The 24451-nt window shown below is 40.7% G+C and overlaps 2 protein-coding genes across 2 annotated transcripts; one reads left to right on the forward strand and one right to left on the reverse strand.

Annotated features, from left to right (window-relative positions):
• Positions 1-3772: 3772 nt before the first annotated feature.
• si:dkey-228d14.5 (uncharacterized protein LOC796266 homolog) lies at positions 3773-10975 on the forward strand. The gene is made up of 7 exons (XM_060925772.1): positions 3773-4037; positions 4775-4822; positions 5436-5507; positions 5607-5674; positions 6555-6685; positions 8479-8656; positions 10332-10975. The coding sequence occupies exons 1-7, from the start codon at positions 3973-3975 to the stop codon at positions 10517-10519; spliced, it is 750 nt and encodes a 249-aa protein (XP_060781755.1). The 5' UTR covers positions 3773-3972; the 3' UTR covers positions 10520-10975.
• A 3880-nt stretch (positions 10976-14855) lies between these two features.
• On the reverse strand, positions 14856-22824 carry eif4e1c (eukaryotic translation initiation factor 4E family member 1c). Its single transcript, XM_060925773.1, has 7 exons — positions 22716-22824; positions 20930-21021; positions 16993-17088; positions 16804-16867; positions 16585-16698; positions 16313-16452; positions 14856-15960 (listed from the first exon to the last, which is right to left on the reverse strand). The coding sequence occupies exons 1-7, from the start codon at positions 22731-22733 to the stop codon at positions 15846-15848; spliced, it is 639 nt and encodes a 212-aa protein (XP_060781756.1). The 5' UTR covers positions 22734-22824; the 3' UTR covers positions 14856-15845.
• Positions 22825-24451: the final 1627 nt, after the last annotated feature.

Here is a 24451-nt window from a genome sequence, read left to right on the forward strand (position 1 = left end):
GTCTTTGGACTGTGGGGGAAACCGGAGCACCCGGAGGAAACCCACGCGGACACGGGGAGAACATGCAAACTCCGCACAGAAAGGCCCTCGCCGGCCACTGGGCTTGAACCCGGACTTTCTTGCTGTGAGGCGACAGCGCTAACCACTACACCACCGTGCTGCCCTGGTTTATATATATATATATATATATATATATATATATATATATGCCCTGCTATAACGTGGTGACTTGTCCATGGTGTACCCCGCATCTCGCCCATAGTCAGCTGGGATAGGCTCCAGCTTGCCTGCGAACCTGTAGGACAGGATAAGTGGCTACAGATAATGGATGGATGGATGGAATTTTGATAATTATGGCCAACAGTACAGATAAAAAAAAATGTTCAAAATATCAGAGTATTTCATTTCAAGTTTGAGTAAAACAGTATAAATACCATGTCTCTCTCGGTCTAGTTCAGTACATGCAGCCACAATCATGGGGAAGACTGCTGACTTGACAGTTGTCCAGAAGACGATCATCGACACCCTCCACAAGGAGGATAAGCCACAGAAGGTCATTGCTGAAAAGGCTGGCAGGAAAAGGTGCACAAGCAACAGGTATGACCGCAGCCTTGAGAGGATTGTCAAGAAAAGTCTATTCAAGAACTTGGGAGAGCTTCACAAGGAGTAGACTGAGGCTGGTGTCAGTGCATCAAGAGTCACCACACACAGACATCTTCAGGAAAAGGGGCTACTACTGTTGCATTTCTAATATCAAGCCACTCCTGAACCAGAGACAACGTCAGAAGCGTCTTACCTGGGCTAAGGAGAGAAAGAACTGGACTGTTGCTCAGTGGTCCAAAGTCCTTTTTTCAGATGAAAGTAAATGTTGCATTTCATTTGGAAATCCAGGTCCTAGAGTCTGGAGGAAGAGTGGAGAGGCACAGAATCCAAGGTGTTTGAAGTTCAGTGTGAAGTTTCTGCAGTCTGTGATGATTCAGGGTGCCATGTCATCTGCTGATGTTGGTCCACTGTGTGTTATCAAGTCCAAAGTCAATGCAGCCATCTACCAGGAGATTTTGGAGCACTTCATGCTGCCATCTGCTGACAAGCTTTATGAAGATGCAGATTTTTTTTCCAGCAGGATTTAGCACCTGCCCGCAGTGCCAAAACTACTACCAAACGTTTGCTGACCATGATACTACTGTGCTTGACAGGCAAGCCAACTTGCCTGACCTGAACCCCAGAGAGAATCTATGGCGTGTTGTCAAGAGGAAGATGAGAAACACCTGATCCAAAAATACAGACGAGCTGAAGGCCGCTATCAAAGCAACCTGGGCTTCACTAACACCTCATCAGTGCCACAGGCTGATCACCTCCATGTCACACTGCACTGATGCAGTAATTTGTGGTAAAGGAGCCCCAACCAAGTACTGAGTGTATAAATGAGCCTACTTTCAGAAGTTGGACATTTCTGGATTGTAAATCCTTTTTTGATTGATCACAGGAAATATTCTAATAATTTGAGATACTTGATTTCTGATTTTCATGAGCTATAAGCCATAATCATTGAAATTAAAACAAAAATGGCTTGAAATATTTCACTTTATGTGTAATGAATATAGAATATATGAAAGTTTACTTTTTTAAATTAAATTACGAAAAAAATAACTTTTTCAAGGTATACTCAGTTTTTGAGATGCACTGGCGTATCATATCAGTCAAAAGTTTGGACACACCTTTTAATTCAGTGGTGTTTCTTTATTTTTATGAATTAAAAGACACTTCATGTCTTAAAGTAATGATGGACTGTAGTTTCTCTTTACTTAGTTGAGCGGTTCGTGATATAATATGGAGTATGACAGTTGTGGAATAGGGCTGTTTACTGTATTTTTATTATTCACTTTTTACTGTTTCATCTCAAACACAGTAAGAAGGCAAGAAATTGCACTAATTAACTTTTGACAAGACACACCTGTTAACTGAAAGCATTCCAGGTGACTATCTCGTGAAGCTGGTTAAGATAATGTCAACAGTGTGTAAAGCATCATCAAGGTAAACGGTGGCTACTCTGAAGAATCTAAAATATGTACTATTCAAATGGATCAAGTAACATACAGTACCAATCAAAAGTTTGGACACACCTACTCATTCATAGGGTTTTTCTGTATTTTAACTGTTTTCTACATGGTAGAACAATACTGAAGACATCAACACTATGAAATAACACATGGGACGCATATAGAATTATGCGGTATACAAAAAAGTGTTAAAAAACAAAATATGTTTCATATTTTAGATTCTACAAAGTAGCCACTATTTACCTTGATGATGCTTTACACACTATCGTATTATCTTAACCAACGTTATGAAGTAATCACCTGGAATGCTTTTCAGTTAAGAGGTGTGCCTCGTTTTGGCTTGGGCGAAGAAACAAAAGGAATGGACCACATATATGACACTTATGACGCTGACATTTATGTGAACAAAACCACTAACCTAACTGGACTAAGCAACAAAAACTTTCTTCGAGTGTCGTACTGGAGCACCAGTTAGGCCGGTTTTGTAAATGTACCAAAGCAAACAAATAAATGTCCATAAACTGTGGGCTTTTACTCATAATAAAGTACCCATTTTAAGTAATTAAAAAAAACTTCATCAAAGCACTTTATTCATTTAAGTTACAACTTAAATTGTAATTTATTACAATGACTCCATTTTATAATTACAGGTTAATTCCAATATGAATACCATCCATCCATTATCTGTAGCTGCTTATCCTGTTCTACAGGGTCGCAGGCAAACTGGAGCCTATCCCAGCTGACTACGGGCGAAAGGCGGGGTACACCCTGGACAAGTCGCCAGGTCATCACAGGGCTGACACATAGACACAGACAACCATTCACACTCACATTCACACCTACGGTCAATTTAGAGCCACCAGTTAACCTAACCTGCATGTCTTTGGACTGTGGGGAAAACCGGAGCTCCCGGAGGAAACCTACGCAGACATGGGGAGAACATACAAACTCCACACAGAAAGGCCCTCGCCGGCCGCTGGGCTCGAACCCAGACCTTCTTGCTGTGAGCTGACAGCGCTAAGCACTACACCACCATGCCGCCCCAACATGAATACAATTATAACAAATTAATACAATTTAATTACAGATTAAATTCTTCAAAGTAGCCACCGTTTACCTTGATAACGCTTTACACACTATTGACATTATCTTAACCAGCTTCACAAGATAGTCACCTGGAATGTTTTCGGTTAACAGGTGTGTCTTGTCAAAAGTTAATTAGTGCAATTTCTTGCCTTCTTACTGTGTTTGAGATCAAACAATAAAAAGTGAATAATAAAAATACAGTAAACAGCCCTATTCCACAACTGTCATACTCCATAGTAACTGTTACTCCAAAGTAACTGCTTTTCCTCACTTTGGATTTGAAACAACAAAACACATGGCTTCCCTGGTGTTCCTTGTTCCCCAAATGCCCTCTGTTGCTGTTTAAGAAGACAGGAACAAAAACACATTTTATTTTGTCCAACACGTTTTAAAAAGCTGAGTTGGAGCTCTGAAAGCAAAATTATTCGACTACTATCACTATGGAGTGTGATTAGTGAGGCGAGTGATAGCGAAATGAATAAGCATTAGGCTTAAGCAAACAGTGAGATAGAGTTGAGTTGACCCAGCCTAAATATTCCTGTTCTTGCTTTCTGAAAGGGCGATGTGTTGCAAGGAGTGGTTAAAAGAGGCAGAGTCTTTTAAATCCGTCAAAGAGGAGGAATGCTGTTTGGTTGGTGGAAAACATGGTTCACCATTCAGGTTTTCTCTTCTGGAAGACGATTGCAGTGTACTTGCTGAGGTGCTGAGAATAGGAACATGATGAAGCTGACACAACACTTGGCTGGTTAACACCTATTTGGAAGAAAATTACAGACAACCTCCGGATCAGATCTCCTAAATCATTTTGTAACTCACCTGAAGGGACATGGCCTTTTGGATTATTTTACCCATCAGTCTCAGTGCCATCTCATTCATTGGATGCTGGACAGTGTAAGTCAAATTCTCTTGCTCATGGCAATTATGGTATAATATGGTATTTATGAGCATACAAATAAAAACTTGAGATCTTCTAGTCATCTGCTCTTTGTCTATGAGAGAAATGGTCAAACTTCTTTTAGAAGTCCATAGTGCTAAGGGAGGGCACTGGATAGCAAATGTGTCTTTTGATTCAGGAGAAAGCAGGTTTTCCATGTTTTGTGTATTTTGGGTTGTATCTTATAACCAACTTTTAGAAAGCACAACAACGTTTAATTCCAATGTCTTTTCGGTTCTTAAAATATTAAATATATGACACATACTTGGATAGCCTTTCCTCACTAATTAAATACACTTCATAACAAGAATACAAAACAAAGGCAAAGCTTCCATAATATTGTCTTTTTTTAGTTGAGCTCTCACCCGGCTTGTTTTGTAGCTGTCAGTTTAGCTGTATTATTTGATTTATCCAGCTAATTCAGTAGGACAGGAGAAGGATTTTTCTGTAATTTTTCGTCTGATGTTACTCAGTCAGTCTTTAAGTCTATCAATCTGATTCATTCTCTCTCACTGAGTTCCGGGTTATTCATTAACCATTCACCTAAGCTGCAGATGAGAGCTTGGCTTATTGTAAATAAGGCATAAAGTTGTATACTGGGATGAAACACACAACCTTATACAAAATGGTGTTTAATACATGTCATTTTTTTTCTCACATTTTTGTTCTCATATCTCTAATTTGGTTTCCGCAGGTATGGACTTGCATTAAGGTTCCACCACATTTGCCCACTCACTAATTGGTATGTCCTAATAATTCTTACAAGTATATCATGTTTTTTTTTACATTTGTATCAAATGTAGTTGATAAATCGAGTTCGTGTTTTGTGTTTATGCAGTGATGTATCAGGATTACAAGGCTAACATTGCTAACATTGCCTTAGTGATTACTATGTTGTAGCTCTGAATTCCTGACTCATCACTCAGGTCACACTGCTGGAATTTTCTATGTAGTTGTTGATACATGCACTGTGACCTTCAAATGTTTTATTAGATTTTTATACTTGTCTGAAGGAAAAAAAAACATGGCAGTGCTACAGAATGTAGTGTTTGCTTCACAGCCGTGGGATTTGAGCCTGAGCTTTATTTTGTCAGTGTGGAGTTTCTCATGTGCTTCCCATGTACACTCAGCTTTCCATTGTCTTCCAGCCTCCCAAAAACATACCATGTTGTTGGTTTGATGACTACCTAAAAGGTGTGAATGTGTGATGCCCTCTGATGGACTGATTGTCTTCCAGTCCTGCCTTGTACAGAGTGTTTCCAGAATTGAACCACTCTGACCCTGAACTGTTAATCAGCTACTGTATGGGGAATAAATCAATGTTTCCGGTTTTATTCATCAATTCTCTTTTCCAGGGAATACAGCAACTCGTGTCTGACAAATGAAACTGAAAGTTGCTGCACAAAATATAACATACCCACCATAAGGTTAGCCAGATATTATTCTCATAAACATCTTGGAGTTCTTCCACTTTGGATTTATCATGCCAGTCTTGACACCTGTGTTTTTTTCTTCTTAAATTTTAGTGGAAGTGGAACCCACTTTCCAGAAAATTCCCTGTTTAGTGCGACAGTCAATGGGGCTTCAGTGTTATGTGAGTGTCGTTGCTATTATGATACAAGTTAATTATTCATTTACAGTGACGTAGTTCAGTTCAAGTACAGGCTATATTATGAAAGTATACGCTCACTGGCCACTTTATCAGGTACACCCATACACCTGCTGTTTGATGCCGTTCTCTAATCAGCCGATCCCTTGACATCAGCACAATGCATAAAATCATGCAGATACAAATCAGGAGCTTCAGTTAATGTTCACTTCAAACATCAGAATGGGAAAAATTGTGATCTCTGCGACTTTCACTGTGGCATGGCTGTTGGTGTGAACCAGATAGACTGGTTTGAGTATTTCAGAAACTGCTGATCTCCTGGGGTTTTCACACACAACAGTCTCTAGAGTTTACACAGAATGGTGCGAGAAACAAAAAACATTGAGTGAGTGAGCGACAGTTCTGTGGGTGGAAACGCCTTGTTGATAAGAGAGGTCAGAGGAAAATGGACAGTTTGGTTCGAGCTGCCAGGAAGGATATAGTAACTCATAGCAACTCTTTACAACCGTGGTGAGCAGAAAAGCATCTCAGCATGCAACAGCAGAAAACCATGTTGGGTTCCACTCCTGACAGCCAAGAACAGGAATCTTAGAATCAAGAACAAGTTCCTAGTAAAATGGCCAGTGAGTGTATAAGTATATAACAAGACAGTTGATTTATTACCATTAGTGGAGAACACCACATATGAGAAAGCTATATTATACTGTACAATGTGTACATGGTGCCTTGTGACGGACTGGCATCCCATACAGGGTGTATTTCTGCCTTGTGCCCAGTGTTCTTGGGATAGGCACTGTGAATCTGACCAGTGATAAAGCAGTTACTGAAGATGGATGAATGATATACATTCTCTCTTTTTGTCAAGTTGTGGTTTTCAGTATTTTCCATCATGCGCATATCCTGAAGAAGTGCAATGTGCACCTCCTGCTCAGTAAGTGTGCCATGGTCTTCGGTTGTATTGCTGGAGTTGGTGCCTTTGTGGCTGGAAACTGCAATGTAAGTATAAATAAAAAGTGATTCAAGCAATATTTATTGGTTTATCTATTGGCCTATTGCCTTATAACAGCCATATAAAACAGAAATAGCTTATTAACTTTGATCTGTCTGACTTTTTTTCTTAAATTATTTTCTAAAATAGTATGTGTGCTATAGGTTTGTGCATTCATAAATAATCAGATGTACCAAACATTTAAAGCGAGATGGCCTTTCGATTTCATAAAATCAGTGAAATTTAGTTCTCTCTGAAATTTGGTCATTGTGATATATGTTTATTTCTGTAATATCTCACAAAATATCAGGCCATTCCGTGGCTGGGAAGTTATTTAATTTGAGGGGATTCCCTCGCAAATAATGTACATGAAATCGCTCGCTTCACGCAGTCAAGCAGACAGATCAAGTCCGTGTCCACATGCGCAGGTTTAGCTTCTTTTTCTTCTTTTGGGTTTTACGGCAGCTGGCATCCACAGTGTTGCATTACTGCCATCTACAGGTTTACCTTGACCATGCACTGACAGTTACATCATTCTGTCGCTAAACGAACAGCTGATCACACCGAGGTGCTCACTGACCACCGATATTTATTAGTTTGGCCCTGCTTTTCCTTTCCCTCGCAACGTAACGTCTTTTCTTCTCGCTTTCCGTTACTGTAGTCGGTCTTTTATGTTTCATTCACACACTCATGTCCTCCATTTTTCTCTCCTGTTTCAAATTTGTATCCCACAATGCCTTGCGCAAACGGGGAAACCTCACCACGTAATGCATGATGTAGTATCTTGAATTGGGTCATGGTGAAGCAGGAACAAGTAGCAGAGAATTTAGGGACGCATGGTCCTAACTTCATTAATCCATCTATCCATTATCTGTAGCCACTTATCCTGTCCGACAGGGTCGCAGGCAAGCTGGAGCCTATCCCAGCTGACTATGGGCGAGAGGCGGGGTACACCCTGGACAAGTCGCCAGGTCATCACAGGGCTGACACAGAGACAAACAACCGTTCACACTCACATTCACACCTACGGTCAATTTAGAGTCACCAGTTAACCTAACCTGCATGTCTTTGGACTGTGGGGGAAACCGGAGCACCCGGAGGAAACCCACGCGGACACGGGGAGAACATGCAAACTCCACACAGAAAGGCCCTCGCCGGCCGCTGGGCTCGAACCCAGAACCTTCTTGCTGTAAGGCGACCGTGCTAACCACTACACCACCGTGCCGCCCTTTAACTTCATTAATTGTTCTATTAAAAAAAAAAACTAATAAAATTGGGAGTCTGTGATTCGAATTCAGTAGCTTTTGGTCCACTCAGTAAAAATAATTGGGTGTCAGGGAAAATTCTTTTTATGACCTACACTTGAAAAATCTGAAAGGCAGTCGACCTTTAATGTCATAAGAATTATAGAAATATTGCTTGATGTTTAAAACCCTTGCCTCATCTGAACGTAGATTCAGATTGTCAAACTCTGCTGCAAGAAATCTGCATTCCTGCAGTTCTTGCCATAATGTAGTTGACCAAAATGTTACACAATTCACTTAAAAGATTTTAAAGATTAAAGCAATGTGTGCTGTAATTGAATTCAGTGGGAATGTAGAGCTTCAGGCACAAAGCTGAAAACAGTATTAACTTAGGAATTAAGATGTGGCCAAAAATGTTAACTTCCCTTCCTGTCTTTGATAAAATACTAAGACAGCACGTGTGTGTGTGTGTGTGCACATGCGTACAATGCTGTAAATGCAAACAGATTTCCTTAAAACATAAAATGACTGTCCTTGTATTTTCTTTCTTCTTGTAGCCAGCAGAGCTGATGTTTCTGCATAACCTAGGTGCTGCTTTGAGCTTTGTGTGTATCTGCTTCTACACAGTGCTGCTCACATTTCTGACAAGCAGGTGCATTCTAACTGGACTAGAGCGCTACCTCTACCCAATGCGCATCATGCTCTCCATCATCCAGGTCACACTGACCATCCTCTGTATCCTGACGAAATGTATGCATTACATATGAGTTTATGAGCAACTTATGAGTATGCGTATCCGAATTATTTCTACCTTTCTGCACTATCAAGCGCTGGTGTTTTAAGAAACCAGCAGGCTGAGCATTCATTCATTTATGGGAAATAAGTTACATACAGTATAAAACTGTGGTTCCATGAACTTGCAGGAGTGATGTGAAACTCATTCAGTTCAGTTCAACTGGATTTACACTACCGTTCAAAAGTTTGGGGGCACTTTGAAATGTCCTTATTTTTGAAAGAAAAGCACTGTTCTTTTCAATGAAGATCACTTTAAACTAATCAGAAATCCACTCTATACATTGCTAATGTGGTAAATGACTATTCTAGCTGCAAATGTCTGGTTTTTGGTGCAATATCTCCATAGGTGTATAGAGGCCCATTTCCAGCAACTCTCACTCCAGTGTTCTAATGGTACAATGTGTTTGCTCATTGCCTCAGAAGGCTAATGGATGATTAGAAAACCCTTGTACAATCATGTTAGCACAGCTGAAAACAGTTGAGCTCTTTAGAGAAGCTATAAAACTGACCTCCCTTTGAGCAGATTGAGTTTCTGGAGCATCACATTTGTGGGGTCGATTAAATGCTCAAAATGGCCAGAAAAATGTCTTGACTATATTTTCTATTCATTTTACAACTTATGGTGGGAAATAAAAGTGTGACTTTTCATGGAAAACACAAAATTGTCTGGGTGACCCCAAACTTTTGAACGGTCGTGTATAAAGTGCTTTTATCAATAGAAATGATCAAAAACAACTTTCCAGAAATATATAAATTCCAGATATAAATTTTAAATGTATAACTTCATCCCTAATGAACAAGCCAGAGGCAACAGTGGCAAGGAAAAAACTCTGAGATGACATGAGGAGGAAACTTTGAAAGGAACGAGACTCAATAGGGAACCCATCTTCAACTGAGTAACACTGGATATTGCGATCATAAATAATTTTCTTTCTATAACTGTTCACTATATAGTCAGGAAGTGCAATTGTGTAAAAAAGAACTTACGAGCAACTTATGAGTATGTGTATCTGAATTGTTTCTGCATTATAGTTTTAACTTAAAGTCGATTGTATTGAAGTTATCAACTGTTCAGTGATGGAAACTTGAGTGCAAAACTTCATAGGAATTGAAACATTTGGATATCTTGTGCATGTGCCCTTAATCCAACAAAACCTCTTTGTGATGTATGACACGGTGTTTGTAATGAATGCTATAATCCAGCACATAATTCCATAGAAACTTATCATTGTGTTGGTTTAGGTTCCAAAGAACTCAGTTCATAGAACTACAGTTACACATGCAGCTAGTGTCATATTTCACACTTCTTAACCCCTAGGGCAGCCCCAACCACATCTGTTGCTGCATAGAAGCCATGCTAGCAAAAAAAAGATCACCTAATATTCTGGCTCACATGTTGCACCATCAGGAACGAGGTGTAAATCAGCAGGGATCAAATCTGTAGATTGGAGGAACTGCTCCACCAAAGTAATGAACGTATCGCCAGGGTGAGCCACATTTTCAGTCTTGTGCTTAAGGACAAGACAAGACAAACATGTACAACTTGCAGACCCAGTATGACAAAAGACCTTTATACGTAACTTCAAACCTATTCCTTAACCTCTGCTTGTGTCAGATTGCATCTTCTTTTCTCAAACGGAAATCTATTACAGGCACATCTCTGCCATTTTTGAATGGACGGTCAGCATGAACCTGGAACTCTTCGAACTCAGCTATGCTGTGGAGTTTTATTTCTTCTCTTCTGCAATGCTTTCAGTATTTCTCTCAAACAGGGATGAAGAGGACATTGTCATTTTGTCCTGATGCCTGATATTTCCTTTTGGCCCACACTTCATTGAGGATGTTAAGCAACAAATCTGTTATTTCTTAGGAGCTCATGTTCAAAGTGGAATGTTTTGAGAGATTTTTCGAGAAACAAATCTGTAAATCTATTTGTGACTCAGGCAAGGAAGCATATTTTTTGCACAAATGTAATCCTCAGCCTTGGTTGGAATTTCATATCTGCAGTATTCTGTAAATCCATCCAGATAATGGATGGATGGATCGTATTCTGTAAATGTTAAATATACACAGGTGGTATATACAGGGTGTCCATAAAGTCTCTTTACAATTTAAAAAAATTATTACAAAGGCAGTTGTTGAGATATTGTAACTAGATTTCATCTCATTTCATTATCTCTAGCCGCTTTATCCTTCTACAGGGTCGCAGGCAAGCTGGAGCCTATCCCAGCTGACTACGGGCGAAAGGCGGGGTACACCCTGGACAAGTCGCCAGGTCATCACAGGGCTGACACATAGACACAGACAACCATTCACACTCACATTCACACCTACGGTCAATTTAGAGTCACCAGTTAACCTAACCTGCATGTCTTTGGACTGTGGGGGAAACCGGAGCACCCGGAGGAAACCCACACGGACACGGGGAGAACATGCAAACTCCGCACAGAAAGGCCCTCGCCGGCCCTGGGGCTCGAACCCAGGACCTTCTTGCTGTGAGGCGACAGCGCTAACCACTACACCACCGTGCCGCCGTAACTAGATTTATTTTATTTTAATCAGTGTTGATTAAAGTTGTTATACACATTAAAAGATATCATGTATCGAACAAAGGTACGGGACATTGCTGACTTGAAGCAAAGGATTTGTAATGCCATTGCCACCACTGATGAGGCTATCCATCGAGTACCGTCTTGATGTGCTTCGTGCAACTAATGGTGCCCATATAGAGGTCTATTAACTGCAGTTGAAAAAAATTTAATAAACACTGATTAAAATAAAATAAATCTAGTTACAATATCTCAACTGCCTTTGTAATAATTTTTTTAAATTGTAAAGAGACTTTATGGACACCCTGTATAACCAAATTCTCTGTCAGTAGTTACTATACAGTAGTTAGTTTACTGAATCTAATCACAAAATATCTCCAACAGTGAAAAATATTTTATGTATATGCTGGGGATGTAACTTTTGTCATGGTTGGATAAAACATATTAAATACGTTTTGAGAAAACTAGGCATATCAATTATATTTATACAGTTCAAGATCAATTCATGTTCTCTGTAATGTAAATATAACTAAACTACTCTCATCTACATAAAGCACTGAGTAGCGACGAAACTGAATTAATTTAAAGACCAATAAACTCTTGTGTTTGACTCATAATCCATATATTAATCTTTTGTATATTCAAATACACCCTTTCTTGTTTTTGTGATGTAATTATGTGCTCTTGTGCTCTATTGCAAAATGTAGCTCCACTCAGTGGTTTACATCATTAAATATGTTGTAACTTGAGGAGACATTTAAAAGATACAAGCCTAACTAGCAGATCAGTTTTTGGTAGATGATTTTTGGTAGGCTTCAGTAAATTTTTTTTCAGTATGAATGAGTGAGAGAATACGTCCATTCATCACGTCAGCCGGCTCCAGATCCACCACAGGCCTCGCCAGGATTAAGTGGTTACTGAAGATGAATGAATGAATAAATAGACAAGAACAACAGTATATACACAGTTAAGAGCAAGGATCTATTGCCAGGTTAAAATACCTGACTGGAACTGTAATTTTCCACTCAGTGTTTGAGCTTAATGTTTGCCAAGGTGCAGTACATAGAATGGATTACATAATGTCATGAGGCCATTAGGTGTGGTGCATATACAATGTAAAACACACACAAACTGACATTGTGTAATGTTGAGCAGCTTTACCATCTTTTTATACACATACGGCACATATTATATAGACACATTAAAAAAAAAAAAACACCCACCATTTAAAAAAAAAAAGTAGCCTCATCTCATACTGAAAAAATGAGAAAAATCCAATCTTTAATTGAAACAAATTTATTCGGGGGGGGACGGGGGGGGGGGACGGGACACACCAAATTTCTCATCAATAAATAATTATTTTCAACAAAACCACATGTGCCACTTATTATTGGGATCCCTGGAAATGATCGTGAACACAATGGAACTGAAGCATGTTTCCCATTTAAACTGTACATTTTTGAATTCAGTGGAGCGTGTAGGAACTTTCAAGCTGTAATCCATGACTTCCTAATTAACTGGGGAACAAATATGAGGTTACGAAGAGGAAAATTCCCTTAGTCATCCATCAACATGGGAAAGATCAGAGAACACACAAACTAAATGAGAGAGTCATGTGTTGACCATCATAAGTCAGGGAATGGTTATTTAAAAAAAAAAAAAGGCTACTCACCTGCAAATGTCCATTTCTACTGTTAGGGCAACAATAAAAAGGGACACCAACTGGAACTGTTACAAACTTGCCTGGAACAGGACCCAAGTTTAATTTTTCCCCTATGTATAGTGAGGATGAGGGTAAGAGAAGCAAAATAAATACTTAAAAAAAAATTCCCCAAGGATCATAATTGTTGAATTACAAGTAAAATCTTGGGGTTTCCAAGTCTCCAAAACCACCATAAGACGCCACCTCCATGCCAACAGATTATTTCGAAGGTATAAAAATAAAAAGCCTTTTCTGTCAGTTAATCACAAACGTAAATACCCAAAGTTTGTGAAATGCTACTATGACTAGAACCGTGCTCTCTGGTCTGATGTAACAAAAATGGAGCTTGTTGGCAATAAACAGTCAAGGTGGGCTTGGTGTAAAAAGGATAATTATAATGAAAAACCCAATCCCAACTGTAAAATATGGTAGAAGCTCTAATGTTTTGGGGCTGTTTTTCCTCTAAAGGCCCTGGAAACCTTGTTGGGGTGCATGGCATCATGTACGCCATGAAATACCAGAACATTTTGATTTAAAATCTGGCTGCCTCTGCCAGGAAACTAAAACTGGGTCGTCATTGGATCTTCCAGCGGGACATTGATCTGAAGCGCATGTCCGAATCAACACACAAATGGTTCGCTGACCACAGAATCAAGCTTCTGCCCTGGCCATTTCCGTCCCCTGACCCGAACCCCATTGAAAAGCTATGAGGTGAGCTGAAGAAGAGAGCGCACAAGAGAGGGCTGAGGACCCTGGATGACGTGGAGAGATTGTGAATGGTCTCAGATGCCCTGCTCTGTATCTCCAACCTTATAAAATGTTATAGAATACTCAGTGCAGTTTTACTGGCAAAAGGAGGTTGTACAAAAAGTATTAAATGCAGGGGTACTAATAATAGTGGTCAATATGTTCATCTCATCTCATTATCTCTAGCCGCTTTATCCTTCTACAGGGTCGCAGGCAAGCTGGAGCCTATCCCAGCTGACTACGGGTGAAAGGCAGGGTACACCCTGAACAAGTCGCCAGGTCATCACAGGGCTGACACAGACAACCATTCACACTCACATTCACACCTACGGTCAATTTAGAGCCACCAGTTAACCTAACCTGCATGTCTTTGGACTGTGGGGGAAAACGGAGCACCCGGAGGAAACCCACGCGGACACGGGGAGAACATGCAAACTCCGCACAGAAAGGCCCTCGTCGGCCACGGGGCTTGAACCCGGACCTTCTTGCTGTGAGGCGACAGTGCTAACCACTGCACCACCGTGCCGCCCCGTCAATATGTTTTTGTGGAAAATAATTATTTGTTGAGTGATTTGTTTTTCTCTGAATAAATTTTTTCAATTAAAGATTCGATTTTTCTCAGTGAGATGAAGCTACTTCACCAAAAGGTGGATTTTTTTTTACCTAACCTTTTTCCTCATCTATACAAGGGGTGCCAATAATCATGGAGGGCACTGGACACACACAGTAAACATACAAACATGGCATTCAGTCACTGTTTACTGACTAAATTAGAAGCTTGTGTTCAGTAGACAGGTGCATTTTCCTTTTTATTTTTTTCAACCCTCTCTATTTACACTGTTACATTTTTATACAAAACAGATGGATGGCAAGGTAATTTTTTCAAGTAGCCAGAGGACAATGGGTATAGTACACACTGACATCAGTGGCTAATCTCACAAGTACGACTAATGCATTTGAGCTTTATTTAGGGGGGGAAAGGAAGGGGAGAGAAAAAAAAACCAACAAAAAGGTCTTTTTATGAAACCAACATACCCATGGCTCATGAAGCAACACAGTCAGAGTGAATTTACATCGCAATGTGCTTTGTTGTACCATATTTCATTAACACTGCCTGAGACTAAAGAAAGAGCACAAATAATTCTGTTAATGCAAAGCATGTCACCTTTACTTTGAAAGAAGGTAATATACATCCTGGAATTACAGATAGATGCATTATGAGCAAAATAAATTCACAATGAGTATTGTCTTAATTTTAAGTGGTGCAACTTGGGATGTTTACAAAGCTGATTGGAAGAGGAAAAGGCATAAGCATGGCTGTATCTGTATTTACTATATAATTCACCATAAAAATGTTCTATATTAAGCAGTAGTCCACATTACTCACAACTTCAAAAAAAACAAAACAAAGGAAGGGAAAGAATAATAATAATTGAAAACAGAAATGGGGTTTTAATTCATCCTCTCACTAAGTAACTCGACGGCAATGCATAAGTCATAAATAGATGTGGGGCTAACATAAAAGTTGAAAGTAGGCCCACAAGCAAGACTCCACAATTCCAGCATAGCTGAAATGATAATCGGCCACTCGTCCAAATCTCAAACCTGGAGAGCAACCGAAGCTCATTTGTTACAAACCTTTATGATATTCTCTCTACAGGCGCCTCTGCAATCATGCCTCATGCCAAACACCTTTCAACAAAGCATGTTAAAATAGTTGAAGCCTATAAAACGTGTGTGAATTAAGCTGTCAGCTCTTTTGTTCTCATGTGTTCATGGTTTTTTTTTTCATAGGCTTTTCATATCAAGAAGCATGAGAAAAAGAAAGGTTAAGGGAAAGAAGAGTGTCTTTTCAATCTAAGCCATAAACCTTTTCAGCTAGGGCACTTTTAATACTTAGCATAATGTCTGAATTCTAAAATATAATCTAGTATGATTCACATAGTTTCAGCTGATGCAGTCCCTCTCACGAGTCAAAACCATTAGATATTCTTGGTTCGTTTAGAATGGAGTTCTACTAACGCACGTTTTTCTCTCTTTAAAAGGAAAGACACTACAGCAGTTGACAACTTAAACATAATAATGTGATGCAAATTTGTAATTTTATAAACCTACAACTTGAAAGTCTTCTTCAAACCGAATACATGTTCTTTGTCGTCGAGCCACTTTTGCTAGAGGTGTCATCATGCGACTGGTATCCAAGAATGTTTTTAATGGGGAGATTCAAGCGCTCTCTGTATTGTTGCCTTAATGAAAAGGAAGAAACAGAAGTATTCATCAGCCATTGTACATTACACACAGAGAGCTGATCTGAATGACTGGAAATATCTCTAGGTGTAATAAAGAATACAAATGCTACAGGAATGATGAAACGTACAATTCTATACACACAGAAACTCAGTGGTCAGAACTAAAATATTCAACAAAGTGTTATTCAGGTCAAAGGGGTTCGTTCCTCCTGGATGTGATTAGTTCCTCGTGGGCAGGGCTCATGCAGATAGACACTGAAAGCTACAACAGCAGCTCATAGCTGCTTCTACAACACTTTACTCTCAGCTGTCGTTAATTTAAGAGCAACTACAAAATGATAGAACTCACCCTATCGTCATAATAGCTTCTCTATTTTGGCAGTTGCCTGTCCAGATGGATATTTTATCCCCTTTTGGACGAACATTAACTACTGCTCCACAAACTTCGTCACTGGCTTCGTCAAAAGACTCACCGACTAAACACAACAGCTGGGAAAAAATATCAATAAAGCAACCTTAAAACAAAGCACAAATAATTAAGAAGAAGGGTTTTCCCTTCAGAAGCAAATAAATAATTCGGGGGGGGGGGGGGGGGGGGGGGGGACGGGACGGACGACTTACTGTCTCCATCCAGTAGCGATCAAGGTCATTGTGTCGCTGCTGCTTGTTGAGCGTCATTAACCACCTCCCTCCAAGTTTATTCCTGTCATCCTCCCACATGGGCTTGACCCCATCCTGAGACACAGAGCACCCACACCACGGGATCAGTGAATACAAGATGCTGATTAAGACAATTTAGTGTCAAAATAGTCAAGAGAAACAAAAATGATTTTGTCACACCTTAAATAAACAGTAATCACAGCCAAACCCAAGCTTACTGGGTTGTTGTATGTGGTTATATAGCCTGTAGGATTTCAACAGAAGAGAAACAATTTCAGTGAAGACACGGTATTTACCATTTCATCAAATCAATACTAAAAAGAACAACGTTAGTACTGCAACAGTCACAAATTACAAAGTGGCACTTACGCCCAGAAATCTTCCACTGTGTCAAACTTGGAGATCAGTCGCAGGTTTTCTGTCCAGCTTTTGCTCTTATCATTTTTGAAATACCAGAGTGCCCATCTGCAGAGAGGATACAGCGGGAACTTAAATGAGGGATTAAATCAGGACTGAATACATACATTAAACAAATACTCAAGCTCATCACCACGACATGGGAGGATTACAGAATTATTAAACAGATAAAGTGGCAAAAGTCTTGCTGCAGTCGAAATTTTCATTGTTGAAAGTAACACTGTTCAGATAGTATACATTATCCAGACAGAAAAAAGGGGATGGAGGTGGATATAGGGTCATAACTCCAAAACAGTGTGTGTGTATACAGTGCCTTGAGAAAGTATTCATACCCCTTGAACTTTTTCACATTTTTCCACCTTACAACCACGAACTTAAAAGTTTTTTATTGAGATTTTATGTGATAGACCAACACAGAGTAGCACATAATTGTGAAGTGAAACGAAAATGATAAATGGTCTTCAAAATTTTAAACAAATAAAAATCTGAAAAATGTGGTGTGCATTAGTATTCAGCCCCCTGTACTCTGATACCTCTAAATACAATCCAGTGCAATCAATTGCCTTCAGAAGTCATCTAATTAGTTAATAGAGTCCTACTGTGTGTAATTTACTCTCAGCATAAATGCACTTGTTCTGTGAAGGCCTCAGTGGTTTGTTAGAGAACACTGAAGAACAAACAGCATCATGAAGACCAAAGAACTCACCAGACAGGTCAGGGATAAAGTTCTGGAGAAGTTTAAAGCAGGGTTAGGTTATAAAAAAAATATCCCAAGCTCTGAACATCAAGAAGCACTATTCAATCCATCAGGGTTTCCCATACATAGACCATTGTGTGGCGCAGTGCCACACAATGGATTCCTATCGCCACACAATCAGACTCGCAATTTTGGAAAAAAAATAATTCCGTTGCGTATCGTTCCGTTCATTCATAGTGCTCTTTCTTCTCGTTCACGCGCGCGCACGCACACCCCCACACAGAGACAGAGAGAGAGTGAGACGGAGAGACGTGTACACAGGCCTGCCGCTGTGCATATACCTGGACTACAAGTAGGCCTGTTAGGCTAATTAAAAACAACGCAGCCTTCCCGATTCGCCTTCCGACCCCTTATTTTAAAAGGTAGCCTACGTCGTGCTTGTGATGAGCTTTATCATAGCCTTCTTGGCTTACATGAAACGGACATCCCTGAGTCAGGCTATAAACCAATTTTGATGCATACAGTAGCAGCTTGACGCGAGGAACCGGCCTTATTGCATTATCCCGTTTATCCCGCTTCAGCATTCATGCAAGTTATTAATAATGGCTTGACATTCACAATAAATAAGGATTTCCCACTAGCCTAAATAAAATGTTGCTATACTCTCGGGGATGCCTAGTTGATGCTATCTATTTTATTATTATTTTGTTGTTACATTATACTATTTATTTCATTTTAGTATTGGTTGAGGTAAGTGTTGAGTTCAATATTTAAAATAAAAACCTCCAGCTTGTTTTTTGTAATTTATTCCTTGAATGTCAACTAAAGAATGATTGAAAGATTGCCACCAAAAAGGCAAAAAACTAAAGGTCAAAACTAAACTTTAACTTCAATTTTGGTGAGTAATTTTCATAAATTTAAAAGACAGGTTTTCCATCAACATCAAGCCCAGCAAACTAATGGCCTGCCCTGTAATGTAAAGTTGGGTCGAGGAATGAAACCAGGCGGGGTTCTGGTAAAAATTGTTTTAGCTGTCTTCTCTTAAAGAACTTAAAAGAATTTAGATTGAACTGAATAATCTCAAATGCTTCTTGTAGCTTTAAAATAGTCCCAGCAGGTGACTCTGAAGAAAAATACTGTGCGTTTGACCACCGCCCACTGTAAACACTTTGCATACACCCCAATGACCGACTCCACCAACTGCCACGACACCACCGTGCACAATTCCCTCATCGGCACAGTGGAGCACCACAAATTGCTACCTGGTCTGTGGGAAACACTGATCCATCATTCAAAAATGGAAAAAGTATGGCACAACTGCAAACCTACCAAGACATGGCCGTCCACCTAAACTGACAGAGCGAGCAAGGAGAGCACTGGTCAGAGAAGCAGCCAAGAGGCCCATGATCACTCTGGAGGAGCTGCAGAAATCCACAGCTCAGGTGGGAGAATCTGTGCACAGGACAACTATAAGTCGTACACTCCACAAATCTGGCCTTTTTGGAAGAGTGGCAAGAAGAAAGCCATTGTTGAAAGACAGGCATAAGAAGTCCCGTTTGCAGTTTGCCAGAAGCCATGTAGGGGACACAGCAAACATGTGGAAGAAGGTGCTTTGGTCAGATGAGACCAAAGGTGAACTTTTTGGCCTAAATGCAAAGCGCTATGTGTGGCAGAAAACTAACACTGCTCATCACCCTGCACACACCATCCCCACTGTGAAACATGGTGGTGGCAGCATCATGCTATGGGGATGCTTTTCTTCAGCAGGGACAGGGAAGCTGGTTAGAGTTGATGGGAAGATGGATGGAGCTAAATACAGGGCAATCCTGGAAGAAAACCTGTTGGAGGCTGCAAAAGACTTGAGACTGGGAAGGAGATTCACCTTCCAGCAAGACAATGACCCTAAACATACAGCCATGGAATGGTTTAGATCAAAGAATATCCATGTGTTAGAATGGCCCAGTCAAAGTCCAGACCTAAATCCCATTGAGCATCTGTGGCAAGACTTGAAAATTGCTGTTCACAGACGCTCTCCATCCAATCTGGCTGAGCTTGAGCTATTTTGCAAAGAAGAATGGGCAAAAATTTCAGTGTCTAGATGTGCAAAGCTGGTAGAGACATACCACAAAAGACTTGCAGCTGTAATTGCAGCGAAAGGTGGCTCTACAAAGTATTGACGCAGGGGGGCTGAATACTAATGCACACCACATTTTTCAGATTTTTGTTTAAAATTTTGAAGACCATTTATCATTTTCGTTCCACTTTACAATTATGTGCTACTCTGTGTTGGTCTATCTCATAAAATCTCAATAAAAAAAACCTTAAGTTCATGGTTGTAAGGTGGAAAAATGTGAAAAAGTTCAAGGGGTATGAATACTTTTTCAAGGCACTGTATATATTACATTACATTACACACACCATAAATTAAAAAACAAGAATGGTCCAAAATTCAATAGTGAGTGATAAAGTTTAAAAATGCTAAGTGTGATGCTTGAAAAGAACGAGGCTTCCCATTGGTGCAGAGAGAGCAGAAAGGCAAGTAGTGTGTAGCAACAAGGTCGATGGCTCTGGAAACACACAGCTCACCATGTGTGGTCAGCACTTCCTATTGGCCCATGGCATAGTGACAGTCACAGTGTCTCTCTCTCTCTCACTCACTCACACACACACACTCCATGGTCGCATAAGAGAGCACAGTCTGACGGTAGAAAAAGTGGGACCTGATGCCATGAAGCCTCTCATCTCATTCAGATTACCAGGTCAGACATACTGACCTGTAATATATAGTGTAATACCTAACTAGATAGATTATAAATAAGAGATAAGTGTACAGTGAGCTGGTCATCATCACAAAATAAACCCAGAAAGGGTGATGCAGGACCTCAGTGTGAATCAGAGAATCACCATGAAGGGGTTTATTTCACAATAATGACTGGATCACTGGACATTATCCTGCTTACTACAGGGCTACTTATTAAAAAAAAAATCAATGCACAAAATACTGATTTTAAAAAATTACTTTATTGCTTCCATGTGGTCCATAACAAGAATACTGCAAGTGACCAATCAGAATCAAGTATTCAAATGATAAATCAGGCCAGAAGGACTCAGTGTGAAGTTCAGATAGTGTGTGGTCTTTTGTCTCTTTAAAAAAAGAAAAGAAAAAAAACAAACATACATACATTGTATTACCTGTTTTGCAAAGGATGTTTAACGTACTGTTCAGGACTGGCAGTAACTGGTGTGGAACTGTCATTCGAGCCCTCTTCACTTTCAGGTCCTCTCTGCATGAACAACAACAATATTACTTCAAATTTATTCTGTAACATTAATTCATAATATTTAGTTTTAAGTTTAATTAAGGCTATAGAACTTGACTGAGAAACATTTAAACACAGTAAATGTACAGAATAGCTAAAGCACCCATACTATAAACTCCCCCCATTCCTCTCTTCCCCATATCTAATTCTTTTTATACTTGCATATGTAAATAATTAATTTTAAATTTATTGAGGGTTTTTTCTCCATTTCATTTCTCTGTTTATCTGTAATGATGCTGCTGGAATCTTAATTTCCCTGAGGGAACCCTCCCAAAGGGATCTAAACCATTAGCCAGAGAAGGAGAAACTGAAGCTAGAATATTGTTATGCTACATGCAAACAGTTCAATCCCATTCCTTAATCCCAGGTATAATCCCGAACACAAAGCGATTTACACTACCGTTCAAAAGTTTGGGGTCACCCAGACAATTTTGTGTTTTCCATGAAAAGTCACACTTTTATTTACCACCGTAAGTTGTAAAATGAATAGAAAATATAGTCAAGACCTTTTTCTGGCCATTTTGAGCATTTAATCGACCCCACAAATGTGATGCTCCAGAAACTCAATCTGCTCAAAGGAAGGTCAGTTTTATAGCTTCTCTAAAGAGCTCAACTGTTTTCAGCTGTGCTAACATGATTGTACAAGGGTTTTCTAATCATCCATTAGCCTTCTGAGGCAATGAGCAAACACATTGTACCATTAGAACACTGGAGTGAGAGTTGCTGGAAATGGGCCTCTATACACCTATGGAGATATTGCACCAAAAACCACACATTTGCAGCTAGAATAGTCATTTACCACATTAGCAATGTATAGAGTGGATTTCTGATTAGTTTAAAGTGATCTTCATTGAAAAGAGCAGTGCTTTTCTTTCAAAAATAAGGACATTTCAAACTTTTGAACGGTAGTGTACAGTCACTCTGTGCCTGGGACTGGAAGCAAAATATTGTAGATTCAGAAAGCGGGTTGCCAGATCCTACACACCCTCTACAGGCGGAACAATCCTCCAGCTCATCACGACTCCAGCTCACTGCATGTTAGCCTGCTAGCTAATGTTTCTTCATTCAGAACTACAACCAGCCGCTATAACTTCAGATCAAAATATATTCGCCAAGACATTTCAGCGATCACAACAGTCCCATTATTAACTCTACACTGCAGGAGTGCCGGTGTCAGCACTGTGTGACCCTGAGACAGAGACAGAGCTAGCAAGAGCTGCAGCCAACACACGTGTCCAACTGGCCAGAAATAACCGACAAGCCGGTAAATAACACACCAAGTGCAGCCATTTACAAGAAACTGACACAACGACCTACAATGATGCACAAATGCGATCTAAAATGTCCACCATAAGCGCTGATCTATCTCGGACTGTCAATAAGAGCCACCGCAAAACCCCCAAACACCAAGTCCGTTTAGAGATAATTAGCTAGCGTTAGCTTAGCATAGCTTAGCATCGCTGCTCATCCACCCCGAGTAGAGAAGCAAACCGCGCGCGCGCACCCCGTCATTCCGCACGGACATCAGAGCCGCGGATCCGCCGCTGTTCGGCTCATCTGAGCAAACACAAAACAACCCAGAAACACGCACAAACATCAGCTCTGCCGCTGCAGAAACGCACAAACAGGCTGACTAAGTGCACCTCTTTCTCTCTTACCGGCTCCGAAGTCGCCATCTTGCCTGTAAAATTCTCCTGGTCCTTCGTTACGTCACGAAGCAAACCGGAAGCTACGGCAACCCGCTGGAGTCACGCGGACTCCGACACAGTGAGCTCTCCTCCCGCACACGACACCGCGTCACTGCTTGCTAATGAGTAACCCCACACTTCAACAGCCCAGCCCAGCCCAGCCCAGCCACACTGCTGCTCCCATCTCAATGCACAGTTCTGTCTGTTCATCCTTTACATTCATGATTTTACCAGAGGTGGACAAAGAACCCAACTTCATTACTGAAATCAAAGTACAGATCCCACTGGTCAAATGTTACTCCGATACAAGTGGAAGTTCTCCAGTCAAATTTTTACTTAAGTACTTGCTTTTAAAAGTACATTTTCTGTCAACGGGTGGCACGGTGGTGTAGTGGTTAGCGCTGTTGCCTCACAGCAAGAAGGTCCGGGTTCGAGCCCCGTGGCCGGCGAGGGCCTTTCTGTGCGGAGTTTGCATGTTCTCCCCGTGTCCGCGTGGGTTTCCTCCGGGTGCTCCGGTTTCCCCCACAGTCCAAAGACATGCAGGTTAGGCTAATTGGTGACTCTAAATTGACCGTGAGTGTGAATGGTTGTCTGTGTCTATGTGTCAGCCCTGTGATGACCTGGCGACTTGTCCAGGGTGTACCCCGCCTTTCGCCCGTAGTCAGCTGGGATAGGCTCCAGCTTGCCTGCGACCCTGTAGAAGGATAAAGCGGCTAGAGATAATGAGATGAGATGAGACTTGCTTTTAAAAGTACTTAAGGATTAAAAGTACATTTTCTGTCAACGGGTGGCATGGTGGTGTAGTGGTTAGCGCTGTTGCCTCACAGCAAGAAGGTCCGGGTTCGAGCCCCGTGGCCGGCGAGGGCCTTTCTGTGCGGAGTTTGCATGTTCTCCCCGTGTCCGTGTGGGTTTCCTCCGGGTGCTCCGGTTTCCCCCACAGTCCAAAGACATGCAGGTTAGGTTAACTGGTGACTCTAAATTGACCGTAGGTGTGAATGTGAATGGTTGTCTGTGTCTATGTGTCAGCCCTGTGATGACCTGGCGACTTGTCCAGGGTGTACCCCGCCTTTCGCCCGTAGTCAGCTGGGATAGGCTCCAGCTTGCCTGCGACCCTGTAGAACAGAATAAAGTGGCTAGAGATGATGAGATAAGCCTGATGCATTTTGGAAACAAGTCCTGTGGACTGATGAAATCAAAATAGAACTTTTTGGCCACAATGCGCAAAGGAGAAAAAAGGGTGCCAAATTCCAGGAAAAGAACACCTCTCCAACTCTGAAGCATGGGTGTGGATCGATCATGCTTTGGGGTTGTGTTGCAGTCAGTGGCACAGGGCACATTTCATTGGTCGAGGGAAGCATGGATTCGAATAAATACCAGAAACTGCTGGAAGCAAACATCACACCATCTGTAAAAAAGTTGAAGTTAAAAAGAGGATGGGTCCTACAATAAGACGATGATCCAAAACACACCTCAAAATCTACAATGGAATACCTCAAGAGGCACAAGCTGAAGGTTTTGCCCTGGCCCTCACAGTCCCCTGACCTAAACATCATTGAAAATCTGTGGATAGATCTCAAAAGAGCAGTGCATGCATGACAGGCCAAGAAACTTGTAGAACTGGAAGCCTTTTGCAAGAATGAATGTGTGAAAATCCCCCAGGTAAGAACTGAAAGATTATTAGCTGGCTACAAAAAGTGTTTACAAGC

Source organism: Neoarius graeffei, chromosome 7, assembly GCF_027579695.1.
Source record: "Neoarius graeffei isolate fNeoGra1 chromosome 7, fNeoGra1.pri, whole genome shotgun sequence".
Taxonomy (NCBI): Eukaryota; Metazoa; Chordata; class Actinopteri; order Siluriformes; family Ariidae; genus Neoarius; species Neoarius graeffei.